We start from the raw sequence: 13,569 nt of genomic DNA, 5'->3' as shown, positions 1-13,569 counted from the left end.
AGATTCAGGATATGTCATGATACAGAATCTTTGCGTGCTGGGAAAATTGCAGGTGGAGGAGAAGTAGCTGCTGTTGCAGATAGGGCACTGTTGGACTCTTGGTCTGGTTTCCTATAGTGTTCTTCACTGTTTTCGAAACACTTTTTATGTTTTTTCTCCTTCCAGAAACGTGTCAACTGGCATGGCCTTTCCAATATGAGCCTTTGGGTTTAAGACAAATCCCAGACTCAAGCCATCCCTTAGTTACTGTGAGGGTGTGCCCAAAAGTGGGATGGGATTTACAAGCCACCTATTATGAGCTTTAAATGACTTCTTGGCAATTGCTTGAGGCACTTGCTTATCTCATGCCCAGCAGCTAAATGGAGTTGATATTTTGGTTTTGGATGTTTTTGATCCTTCAAGCATTTATTGAAGATTATATTTTGTGTTAAATATACTGACTGAGTTCTTACTCCCAAAGTTGGTAAGATGAGTCCACAAGCTGAAAACTTTTGTTTTAAAGGATTTCTCTGCCGTTTTCAGAATCATGCCTTTTATATCTTTTATATTTGTAGCACTATTTTATACTACATTACATCTGAATGAATAGGTTGTTCATTCTTATTTTACCTTTCCTGAAAGAAGAGTCAGAGCTCTCAAGTTCTTATATAACCTTGTTCAAGACCTAGGATTTAGTGCAGAAGAAGGACAAAGATGGATTTAAAGCTACAAAGCATAGGTGACCAAAGCAGTGATAATTGTTACACTTTATATTATCCATTATTATATTTTAAAACTCCTTTATGCCTCCTTCATTTGGCATATTTCTAGGCCAGAAAAGTTTGGGTGACTTTATTCACTTACGAAGAATTGCAAAATTGGTGCAATACCTTCTTTGTTCAACTTTGCAGATTAATTTTGGATAATATTTTGATACTTCCATTTAACAAAATGTAAAATACTGGCAGTTATATGGTTCTTAGTGTTTTTTTCTTAATCTTCCTTTTCTAACTATCTTCACCAGAAGTAACTCTCAAAATTAATGTAAAAGGAAGAGAATTGCATTAGGGAAGGCATTTTTGTTAATTTTTCATAGTAATAAGGTAGCTTTCTTTCACTGTGGAAAATATTTCATTTCTCGGTGGATTCTCTTTTGTTTTGTTTTGTACTTCTGTTAGCTCTTTTGACACTGAAGATGATTTCTGGAAAATTGTAAGGAATTCTCAAAAGATGGTAGCTTGGGGCCAGGAGAACTAGGTTTCCGCTTTCCTGGCTACATGAATAAAATAGTAGACGGTCTAGACAGGTAGCCTCCAAATTTGCTCTCTAAAGTAACCCTTCACATCAATCAACAGTCAGTGAACATGGTGGCTGTTTTCTCGCAAATTGGTTTTATAGGAGAATGTTTTAGTCTGCTGTGACTTGAAGACTTCCTAAACTATATATAATAGTTCAGTATATATGTGAACAAAAATATGGTATAAAATATGAGCAAGCATGAAAGACAACATTATTTTAGGAACTTTCTGTACCCACATTTAATGAGAGCTGATGGCATTGGCTGTTCTGTGATGTGTTCTGTTTTATGGCAATTTGTCTGTCTTAGACTCTGAACTCATTGATTGGAGTTCTCCTTTTATGTATAGAAAATGCAGCACAGTGAACTCCAATGTGGGTTAAGGCAATTTATTACTTTCTGTAACACAAATAAGAAATAACTGTTATCACAGTCAGTTAATATGAGTGTTGCTGGTGAACTGTTGTACTCCATTACTATCTAATAATTAGAAGAAGTGCAAGTGACAGTATGTTACAAAAGGCATGAGTCAGTCAAATCGGCAATGACATGGTATTTTTTAAAATACGTGGATAAATTTAAAGCTATGAAAAGTGTTACATAAAGCTGCATTGCATGTAATCTGTTCAGTTCTGAACACTGAAGCATTATGACTATTTTTTCAGTGTTTAGGTTACTTTGATATTTTAAGGCAACTTATTGATTCTGTATTACTCTTATAGTAAGAAGATAAGTAGTGATTATTGGAGAAATGCTTTTTCTGGAGCTTTAAAAGAACAAGCAAACAAAAACCCTTTGTGTAGTTCCTGCTTTCTAATGGTGTCAGTGTTTCCCATCACTAGGAGCTGGACAGTCCCTTTAGGTTATATGGGCTTACAATGAACCCACTGCTTTATAATATCACCCAAGTTGTCATCCTGTCTGCTGTTTCTGGTGTCATCAGCGACTTGCTTGGATTTAATCTAAAGGTAACTACTTGCTAAGTATGCTGTCTTTCACAGTGATGTTCAGGACGTTACATTAGTTTAACAGTATTTTGTAACCTAATCAATTTATGTATTAACTGGAAGACTTATTGTTTGAAAATTGTTTTGAAATTTGAGCTGTATCAGAAGAATAGTGATGTATTTGTCAAAGCAGCACCTTTGAAATTTTTTGTATTTTTATGGCTTTCTTGCTGTATTTAGTGCAAACAATGATGAACTCATAAGTACAGAGGCACTTCTATACATAAATACAGAGACCTTATTTAACCTTATTACCATGACCAACCTCACCCAGTGTCAGTCTGTGCATGTTTAAGGACTGTCTTATTAGGTTCTGCGTTCTACCATCTGAACTCTACGAACTCTGGAAACTATTTCAAGATTCAGGTTATGAGGGACCTTAGCTTCCACAAGCATGTACCATAAAGCGCTTAGCCCATTACATTGGCCATTGTGTTTTCCTACATCTACCCAATTTCTTTTCCTGTTACAAATAAAGGAATGTAAAAGTTACTTTGTATATCATTGAACATGTAGCTGATGCAGTAAGAAAAAATGAAGTCGTGTTGCAGTTCTGGTAAATGGAAAGCTGAGATGGGAAATAATGTTGACTTATTGCTTTAACTTTTTCAGCTCTGGAAGATCAAATCATGACAATATATAAGGAAGCTGAGATAACAGTGTTATAGAAAAGCTTATTGACTGACAAAACTGCCTCAAAGCAGCCACTGAATCTGTATTTCAGAAGCTACAACCTCTCCAAGGATATTGTGTGGAAAATTGAAGTGTTTACGTCTGACTTGTGCAATCTTCGTATTTATTTCATCTTTTTGCTGTTTTATGTTCATTTTAGTTGACATTTGTATTTTATTTTCAAACATGTTTGTTTAGTTTTGGAAAGGGTCAGATTTGGAAAGGGTCAAAACAAATCTGAGAACTTGAGATCCCCATAATTGATTACACTAAATTATTACATCTGTTATTAAAGCTGAAGCCAATGCTGAACATTTATATCTTAGAATTTTTAGTTACAGTAATGCTATATGGAAATCATTTTATTTTGGTTAAGTATAGTAAACTTGCCTAGAGTATTTCATTTGCACCAATCATTTCTGAGGACAACATAGCATCAATAGATGTTTGGTTGCAATAGAAAGTGAGACATATACAAAAATAAAGTGCTGACAATACAGTATGACAGGTAGCAGAAATATTTTATATTACTATTAGAACTAAGTGGGGAATTTTTAATATTTTGAGTAATTCCAGGATCTAAACTGATGTAGGCTACAGTTTAAATATCCTGGGATATTAATAAGGTATTATATAACAGATCAACAAGTGCTCTTTGATAACACTTTTATTAGAGCAATAATTGTAAATGGTTACCATGCTGTATGATATTTTGATAAAATTAAATATTGTATTTATTTGAAATACTGGGCTGTTCTGCACAACTCTTGACTGTGCATGCTCAATATGTGCACTTTTTATTGTTACTTTTAATGAGAAACTTTATATATATATATATACATATATAATGTATATTAAATGGAATATATTATGGTGAACTATGGAGCAGTATATTTTATATCTTGAAGCTGAATATTTAAACAAGTGAAAACTCACTGGAGAAAAGAATGATATGAATGACTGAGCATAAGATGGATGGATGCTCTCCTGTAGTACACTGTAGTATATGCCATTCGTACCACATTTAAGTTTAAGAACAGTTAAACACAAAAAACAAGTTGTTCTGGTGGGCAGCAGCACTAATGAAGCCTGGTATTCTGCAGATTTGTTTCCTCAAATTACTTTCCCCCCCTCTCCATTCCTCCCGCATAGGGGTCATACCCTAGTGCACTCTCAGTGAGCTCCAGCCTTGGGTTTCCCATCTCTCCCTGTCTTCTGTCTCTGTCTCCCACATGGACCAGTCGTACATTGACTGCTGGTTTTTCAGTATGACAAAAGTGGATATTCACCCCCTTAGAGTTACATTAGTTGGAGCAAAGTTTCCATTTGTAAGTTATATGAGGAGGATTAATATCACCAGGCTCAAGTATTCTTATATTTTGTGCTTCTAAAATAATACATTTATGAACTCCAAAAATCAGTAGCTTCATATTGGAAAAATGCAAAGAAAGCAGTTAGGTTACACAGGTCTGGACATTACTTCAAATGTTTAAAAAAAATTCTGAAGATTAGCAAACAGTGTAATGTATCTTAAACTTATGTGGTATAAAAATATTTTTATATATAAAGTAAAACAAGCATTTTGTATTTTATTTGCCTCTGTACTAATGTTTAATAATGACCAAAGTGCATTCTAGTTTTTGAAAGAATGTATTCCTGGAGCTTTAAGAACATACTATATTTAGTTTCTCATGTGAAAACCTCAGCTGCATCTGATCTCTTTCTTCTTTCTCTATGTTGTCTGATGTTGGGATTGTTTTTAGCAATTAAGTACATTTTATACACAATTTTTTTTCCAAGATATGGTACAGACCTACATAGAACTTAATTTTGCACAAAATATATTTTGAGAAAAAAATAACAGCAGGAATTTAATGGGGGTAAAAGATAAGGCTATTGCTTTTTACAGCCTGTCACTATTACAAAACCACTGTTTACTCTAGAATGGAAATATTTTTAAAATACATAAATGTTGAATACATGGTTTTCAGTAGCATTAAAAAAAAGAGAGGGGAAAATATTGTGGTTTCAGTAGAAGGTGAAATGTAACCACATATACCTCAGCAACTAGCACTGTGCTGGATTGTTGCACTAACAATGGCGGCATGGGGAGAATAAAACAAATTCGTGAAATGGGAAGAAAAAAAAAAGTAAAACTTTTAATTGCTACCATTTGGTATATTCATCATCTTAAAAAGGGGGAGGTTTGTTCTCCATCCCTCAGTATGGAAAATGCAGTATGAAAATAGAGGCAAGTAGAAATATGGCAGATCTTGCATGTTACCTGTTATTTTTGCCACGTTTTGTAACTGAAAGTGTGATCAGGCTTGGAATAAAGCTTTCTATGGCTGAAGGTAAAAATGTGCAGTGAGCTATATCTTTCAGTATTATCCAGCATATTTCTGAGTCTGCCTGTTTTGATTTAAATCCATGTCTGTGAATATATATTCCATTTAAGTTAAAGCGTATTCAGCAGAGAAATCCTGGATGTGGAATACAAATGATGGTTGCCAAAGTTGCACTTTATTGCAAGACCACAAACTTTCAGCTATTTTAAGTAGTTTAATTTTATTAATAAAACTAGAAGCGCAGTTTTCAAATAGCGCAGTTTGAAAAGTATTGAAACAGAATCAGTCTTTCAGATTTAAGGGATTAATTCCAATAGCCATTTTGACAGTTTCATTATAGCATAAGGTACACTTCAATGTAAAAATCAAAGTTCAAGCAAACTGCAGCACTTAATAAAATCAAGATGAAATGTTTCAATAAGATCTTACAGAATATTTGGACAGAATGTTTGATAGTTTATTATTTTATCTATTGATTTATTGTTTAGTGATATCAATATTTTCTAACAAAAGTCTTCCATTAAAATTTTTGACCAGATCTCAAAAACCCATTTTTAATAGCCTTACTTTGGCTTTTCAGAACCTTAATCTTCAAACTCGTTCTGCTGGTGGTAGGTATCTCTGACCACTCACTATTTGGCAGTAGGTTACACCACAAACATTTGTTCATTGCTGCTCACTTTCTAAACTTACTGTGAAGGTAGGCAATTTGCAATTTAAAATTTCTCTTGATGTTCACAAAGGGCACTTTTATACATTAGCAATTAGCATCTTCCGAAGGCCATTTTTTTATATTCATCTCTAAATTACATTTTTGGTGTGCTGGAATTCTAAGCAAAGTGTTAAGTTGTGGTCAGCAAATGTTAGACAAGTCGTCTTAGTCCAGACCCAGTCTATGTCTAAATATCTTCTGAAATGGCTATGTAGCTGAAGATGGTAGGTTCAGATTGATGTATTGTTCATTAGTGGTTTGGTACAAATTGTGTCCCATTTTATCAATCCTGACTTTAAAACTGTCCCCTTCAATAACCAGTCCTACATGAAACTTAAGCATCTGTTGGTGTTCAGATGTGAATTTAGCATTTGCTGAATGTTCTCCATATGTTGCATCCATCTTACACCAGTTATTATGATGAGAAATCCTGGTACCTCTTCAGGAAAGAGTTATATTTCTGCAACTCAGCAGGAAGATGATTTTACATGTGCATCTCTCCTGTTTGCTAAGTTTGGAATCTGAAGGGGTACGTGACCTTTCAGGAAAACACAGAAGTGAATTTTAAAAGGTTTCAATGTGTGCTTCATCGTTTAATATATGATTGCAAACCTATTTCTGTCCTTGTTAGGCTTCAATGGGCCGAAGACCATGCAGATTACATGTATTGCAAAAAGTAGTTTTTACAACCTTTTCTTGCTAAGCTATATTACCTCTGCCTAGCATATGCCAGAACAGAACATGAAGTTTAAAAAAGTACAAGTGAAATGCAGAAAGGTGCTTTAATAGTTCAGTTAATCTTTCCTTTTGTCTTATGTGGATGAGACCTTTAAAATCCTTTGGCAGATATCAAATTTAATAGTTTTCAAAGCTTCTGTGGATTGTGAGCATCTTTCACTTGCAGTAATGTTGAAGAATATTACTGGTTCAAATTCCAAAGACTCATCTTTAGCATGGAACCATATGCAGTAGAGAGACCTATTTCTCTGTTCTCTACAGATGGCGATCGTGGGCTTCTGCTGCCACTACTGCCTTTACTGGATACTTCAAACGCAAAGGGATGCAACTTAGCTGTTGGAGGGAGAAGGCAGAAAAAGGCTGTCACTAGTGCTGGTTATACCCTTTGCTGTCTGCTTGGTTAGGCTCCTGTTATCAATTTCTCAGTAGTGAATTTGCTGCAGCATAACAGAGAGCTTTGGAGGAGAGGGAATTCATGAATATTGTTCTTTGTTCCTTTCTTTTACTTTTAGTCCATTGAGCAATCTCATTTTTTCCTGCACAGTAATACATAATATTCTTCCACTCTCCAGCTCCTGTAAGCTTTCCTACCCCTTTCTCCTAGGACATTCTATGGGGCACTGACCTGCTGCTGTTGTCATATGTCCTGCTCTTCTTCTACCCCCAGCCCTTTCGTTTTTCCATTCAGGCCTCATCATCATTTTCTTCCTTTTGCCTGAGCTGTGATTTTTCTGTCCCACACCCAGTAGTTATAGCTGTAGCTTTCCCTTTGGCTTCTTTAACCATTTCCTACAGGTAACACAACCACTAAGGCTGCTGTGATAGCAAAAGTTAACACTGTTGACAGACAAGGAATACAGGAGGCTGCTGTCCTGATTTTAGAGCCCCTACAGCTTGCACCAGCTTCCTCATAGCAAAAATTCTAAGAGGGGGCAAAAAGGGCAAGATTGTGTCTTGAAGATGCACTTTTGGTGGCAGCAGCAGTACTAGGGGGATATGTCAATAACCATGGCTATCTCCTGCTTTGTTTGCTTCTACTTGCTCTTTTCTCTGTTCACCAGGTTGGAGAAAGCTGGATTTCATCTCTTTTCAGGGCATGCATTTATATGTCATACCTGTTAGAACTACATCATTTTTGTTTCCAGCTGCTCTTTTTATTAATAGCCAGCTCCTTACAATGCCTCATCCAATTTATCCTTGCTTAGATGCCTTCACTACTGCTTCTTGGTCCTCGTTTCTCCTTATATTGAAATATACGTCCGTATTGATATAGGAGAGGGGAAGCGAACCTTTTAGTCATAAAGGCAATTTACAAATTGTAGGGGAAATGCAATTTTCTTTCTTTTCTTATAGGCCATTAGTTGCAAGGTGGTGTATGAGAGGATCTTGAGAAATTGTCCGTATTTTTTTTTGTAAAAGAGTTGTCTTCACTTGTACTGTGACCTTCCTATCAAATGCTGCCTTCTTACCTTGTCACAAAAACTGATCAGTCCTTGCTGGACTGTTAGGATCCTACTTGCCCAAGCATACTTTCTTGCTCCTGAAAATTACCCTCTCTCTCATCTTTGATGCATGGAGCCTGGAGATGTCCTTTGGAGTTGCACTGCAGAGTCCCTTTGCCAGGTATGTTGGTTCAGGGGATGATTCTGGCAATTCTGCTGGGCCTTGGGGATTGTCTGGCCCAGGCTGCAAAGGCACAGAGTGCTGCAAAGCATCTGGAAGATCTCTGTACTGCCAACATTCATGACTTGACTGATGGAGGTGTTTGGTGGTACCTATCAACTCTGCTCATTTTGCTTGGCTGAGCAGATAGACCCCACTGCTGACAGCAACCAAACAGGGTTCTCTTGAGAAGGGGGAAACTGCAGCAGTTGCCATGGGCAGTGTAGTATAAGGATAACTTGGGAGCATGATCCCACTGATACCTGGACCTCCTGTTCCCTGACTCCCTCCTCTTGGCCATCCTGCTGTCATAGTTGGATGTCTGTAGTATTAAACATATATAGTGAGTCCACCATTATTGGGCTTGGCAGAGAGTGATTTCCTCCATTTCACCTCAAGAAGTTTACTGCTGGGTCAGTCACTGCTCATCTCGAGTCTGGCACCTGCAGCAGGTTGTTGAGACATACTGGCAGCCATGAGAAGGGCCTTCTTGTGGTGCCTCCTCCCCTAGGGACTCCAACATCTTCCCCATAGTTTGCTTCTAGTCCCCATGGCTAAGATCAAGAGAGAGCTTCCCTCAGTGGATCATGACAGGAAGTTTTGTGATAATAGTGGAAAAATACAGAGATCACCTCTAAGGAGGCTGAGGCTGTGTGTGTGATCCCTTGTCACTTGATCTTGCTGTGGATGCAAGATGGTCATCTCTGCTCAGCTGCACACGTTTGCTCTGGGAGCAGGGGACAACCCCTGGATTATGTTGGTTGGATAAAATGGAGGTCTTAAGGCTACTTGTGAGCCCATCCCTACTATTTGGCTGCTGTGCCTGAGGTGGTGACACCATGTGTAATCTCTACGGCAGCAAGCCCCATAAGCCCAAGCATAGCTGTTGCTGTTCCAGAAGATGGATGAAGGCTAAGGCACACACATGCTTTTAACTTCACTGTGTCTAGGTTTAAGTTAGGGGAGAGATACATCTCTAAGGCAAGGTGGTGACTGGCTTTTGGCAAATGTGAGGTTACAGCATTATCTTTTAGACACCAACATCTTTGATAGCAGAAAGGGAAGGGCGAAAATTTGAAACTCTTGTATGTGGTGATAGGCCTACAGCTTCGGCATCTCTTTTGATCCTGGGGAGAAATGCTGCTAAACCTGAATGCAAGGTTGATAGGTGAGTCAGATGCTCTTCTGTTCCCTAGCATTTTTGTATGACTTTGATACAAACCTAGTCACTGACTCTAGTTAGAGACTATATTAGGGAAAATTATACAGTTTAGTCATTTTGTTGAAGTTTCTGGCACGTTCAAGACTGTTGTCCTCGACTCATGGCCCTAGGCACTCTGGGCTACCAAGTCACATGGGGCAGGCTAAATTAGGGTCCTAGGTACCATGAGTTACCAAAGTTATCCTGAGGAGGCTAGATAAGGTGGAGAGATAGGTTCTAAGTGTAGACGATACCTGCGCTGTGCTACCAGTCTCAGAGCTGGTTGACTTTGGTTACCAGACATTTGTTATCTTTGGTCATTTTGATCTTCATGAGTACTGTATCCTCTGGACTTTGATAGGTATAGGTAACTATGGGATCCTCAAGGATGCTGAAAATTATTGCTTAATATTTCATGTTTCATATAGTTCCATGTTCCACATGGAGGAAAACTGGTCAACCATCTTTTGGCTGTATCTGTAATTTCGTACTTGGCATCTGCTTCTCCAGCAGCAGGCCTGTCCCTTGTAGAGATTGCTGCTTGGGGCCTGTGGCAGTTGCATACTCGCACCGTAGCAGCCTGGCACTTTGTCAGCAATTCTGCACTTGAGCTGTTGTTTCACCAGGTTTAAGGCAGACAGGGCTTTCTGGCAACGAGGCATCAGAAGGTATTTCTTTAGCGCTGTTATGCCAGAGACACAACAGTGTTTTAGCTAAGTAGATATGTAACAGCACAGGGGAGGTCAGGGTTGTGATTGTCTTATATTAATGCAAAAGCTCAGGCCAGAATCTGAGTCTGATCTTGGCTGCATCAGAGAAAATTTGCAGTATGACATTAGAAATAAATAGAAAAGAGCAAATAAAGCTGTTTGGATTACGTCAATTACTTTGCATTAAGAGCAGCTAGGCATCTAAGAACTTAGCAATTACACCTTTAGTACCCTTCCTTGTTCAGTATCTTAATTATACAAGTGTAAAATATCCATACAGAATTATTTTAGATTAAATGTTGGAGAGTCAGTGTGTAACCTCATCACATTAAAAAATAGCACTTGTAAAGTGCTATTAGGGAATAGTATAAAATGAATTTTTAAAATTTCTATTTTTACCTTTTCCTTCCCTATTATTTTCCTCTCTTTAAACAGTTTTACACTTGAGCTGACGATTGAGTTGGTTTAAGTCAAATTTCAGAAATTAGAAATTGCTACAGATTGGGTTTCACAATAAAAAAGCCCGTCATCTGGGCCTCAAATAATGCTGTATCTCCCACTGTCAATAACTGAAGATCCTTCAGAGAGAGAAATCGAGAGAGATTTTCTTTTCCCTTCCAGCACTTAAGTGAGGAAGCTACTGCAGCCCAACCTTCGGCAAGGATGAAAGCACCTATGATAAAAGAAATAGTCCTGAATACTGGTCAGATAATTTTTTTCCAATACAAATCAGTATATTACCTGGAATAAGAAATAAGGTTGTACTACAGACAACATTTATCCATTTTGCTTTGTTTTTTCCTATGTTAGTTTAATAAATTTAAGCAAAAGAAGGCACATTCAGTTTAGGGGCAAACTTCCAAAATGCTGCCTCTTATTTTGTCTGTTACTTCAGTCTAGAAATGACAGTATTTTACTTCTGTGCACACCCCACCACTCATAAACGCACACACATCCCCTTTTCTGCCTTCAGCTGCTGGCAGGTACTTAGGAGCAGCTCCCTGCCCGTTGAGCATCATCTTGTTGGTAACGGAATTAATCAGGGAGTAGGTAGCTGCCTCCTACCAGAATCACAATCCAAACCCAAGTCTCTAGATATGTGGTAGTAAATTAAACAAAATCTTTTGCTCTTCCTTTATCTCGTACATGTAAATGGATGGGAAGTGAATGTCTTTGCTGATCGAAAAATGCGGTTTAGCAAACAAAATCTAAATAGTTGCTCAGCATTAAAGCAGCGAGGCTGCGAGTATCCGGTGGCACAGTCATTGCCCTTTGCCATGCCAAGGAGTGCTCTGATCTTTTATTAAACGATCTCTATAACAGTCCTAACCGGGATCGAGGCTGGCTAAACCCTGATGGCCGTGATGCAGGGTCTCTGCCCCGCAGCTCTGCGTGTCCCTCTGAGCATACCTACGGCCACCGTCAGGAGCAGTGACTATTTTGCACAGGACTCGATCACCTGAACTTCAGCTGCCCAAAAGTTACGTGTTGAATTGACCCAAGGCTCCTTTTACAGTTACTAGAAAATATTCACCTTCAGAGTGGGATTCATCCAACTGATCTTTGACGCTAATTTTAGGATAAGAATAATGGACCTCTGGGGCATTTCTCTCTTGAGTGTAGGAGGACACCAGCATATCTCATTTGGATTTGGATGCAGAACTTTAGGTACCTAAATTAGGGCAGATTAATCCTACTTCAATGTTTTGGTGGAAACTCTGTGTTCACAGCTTTTGTAATTAGTTCAGCCACAAGGGGAATGGAAACCTTTTTTCTTGTTTGTTTATCCCTGGAATTAAGATTTCAGAATGCTCCATCCCTACCCCTGCCCTGACCCACGGGTGGTGGTTTTCCATCCATGAGCTTGGTACCCCGTTTGGTGGCCTGTCCACCTTGGTGCAGCTTGCTGCTTGGACGCCTGGAAACGGCACAGCGCAGAAATAGCAACGGCACTGAAAATAGTCATAGCCAATACGAGAATAACAAGCAGGGGCAAATGAAGAAGTTTTGTTTCTTTATTACTAAAGTGAATAACTTGAAGGATGGACAAGGTCAGCCCTAAACTTGACCCACATTTGGGAAAAGGCTGCTGCTGCTGTTTGCAGGCACTCGTGGGAGTAGCACTGCTCTCGTCCACAGTATGTCATGTTGCAAATCCCTCACGGTAACATTGCTCCCAGATGCAGAAATACCATGCCATGAAGCTCTAGAAACCATCCAGAAACACGGACCCCCCCTCACTGCCTGGCAAAGATCCGTGTGGAGAGCACGCTATCTGCCCAACTGCTACAATCAAGGGTGCCCTGTTTAAAAGAACTAGAGATGGAGAAGGACCAGAAAGCAAGGCTGTCCATCGGGCTCTCCCACATTATCTTCAGGCTGTGGTTTTCCAGCTGGATCAAGATACTCTTAGCAGGTCTTGCACCGCCTGGCCCAACAAGATTTGCACTGGAAATAAATATAATAAAAAAATCCTGCTTGTAGAAGGGGAACCGTTGACGTTTTACCCCTGTCATCCAGCAAGGCATTCTGGCTTTGGCCTTTCGGAAACCCATGCGATGAACCCACAGTCCTCCTAAATGCATTTTGTAAGTTAGTTATTCATCTGGCCTGTATGAATGGGAAAAAAACTGTGAGTTTGGTTTCTGTAGCAGGCTGTGGACCCTGGGACTTACATTTACTGTTCAAGCAAACTCAGCAAGCAGTGTGAAGTGCAGTATTTAACCTGCATTTTTCACCTCTTCTTTCTTTATTTGCCTTTTTAAGTAATAGCTCCTGATATCAGACAAACAGCACTGCACATAAAGAGGTGAAGCTATCCCTAATCTTATATTCATGAGGCTGTGACCATGGGACATGGTCTGTGCTGGAGAGGAAAAAGCAAAGTGCTGGCAGCTCTTGTTGAGCCGTCTTTAGGGGACCTGTGGGTAGAGCTCGTGGCTGGGAATGAAAACGTTGGGTGCGCTGGGCACGTGAATCCGTGAGAAATCAACACGTGGGAGAGGGGCTCATTGGAAACCTCGCACCGCAGCTGCCGTGCGGGCCGCCACGCGCTCCTCGAGGCACTGCCCATCGGCCTGCACTTCGGCGCGGTCGTCGGGTCTGGCTATTCGCAGCTCGCGCGCGTCTGAGTTCCGACTTGTTTTCCCTGGGGATGAAGTGACTCCTCCTGCCCCAGTGCGCAGCTGCACGTTCTCGCTCAGTTTGCTGCTCCACTACAGTTGTGGTTTTCTTTTAGCGCAG

General features: G+C 39.3%; 1 protein-coding gene across 8 annotated transcripts in view; it reads left to right on the top strand.

The window, feature by feature from the left end:
• Positions 1-5,316, top strand: part of PHTF2 (putative homeodomain transcription factor 2) — a 76,660-nt gene extending 71,344 nt beyond the window's left edge. For all 8 annotated transcript variants that reach the window (XM_026095028.2, XM_026095020.2, XM_064505178.1 and 5 more), the window contains 2 exons: positions 2,119-2,244; positions 2,896-5,316. In XM_026095028.2, coding sequence (XP_025950813.1) covers positions 2,119-2,244; positions 2,896-2,916 — 147 coding nt within the window. In that variant the 3' untranslated portion in view covers positions 2,917-5,316. The remainder of the gene's footprint in view (positions 1-2,118; positions 2,245-2,895) is intronic.
• The last annotated feature ends 8,253 nt before the right edge of the window (positions 5,317-13,569 follow it).

Source organism: Dromaius novaehollandiae, chromosome 1 (assembly GCF_036370855.1).
Source record: "Dromaius novaehollandiae isolate bDroNov1 chromosome 1, bDroNov1.hap1, whole genome shotgun sequence".
NCBI classification, from domain to species: Eukaryota; Metazoa; Chordata; class Aves; order Casuariiformes; family Dromaiidae; genus Dromaius; species Dromaius novaehollandiae.
The sequence above is the reverse complement of the archived record's forward strand: the minus strand, read 5'-3'. Positions and strand labels throughout refer to the sequence as shown.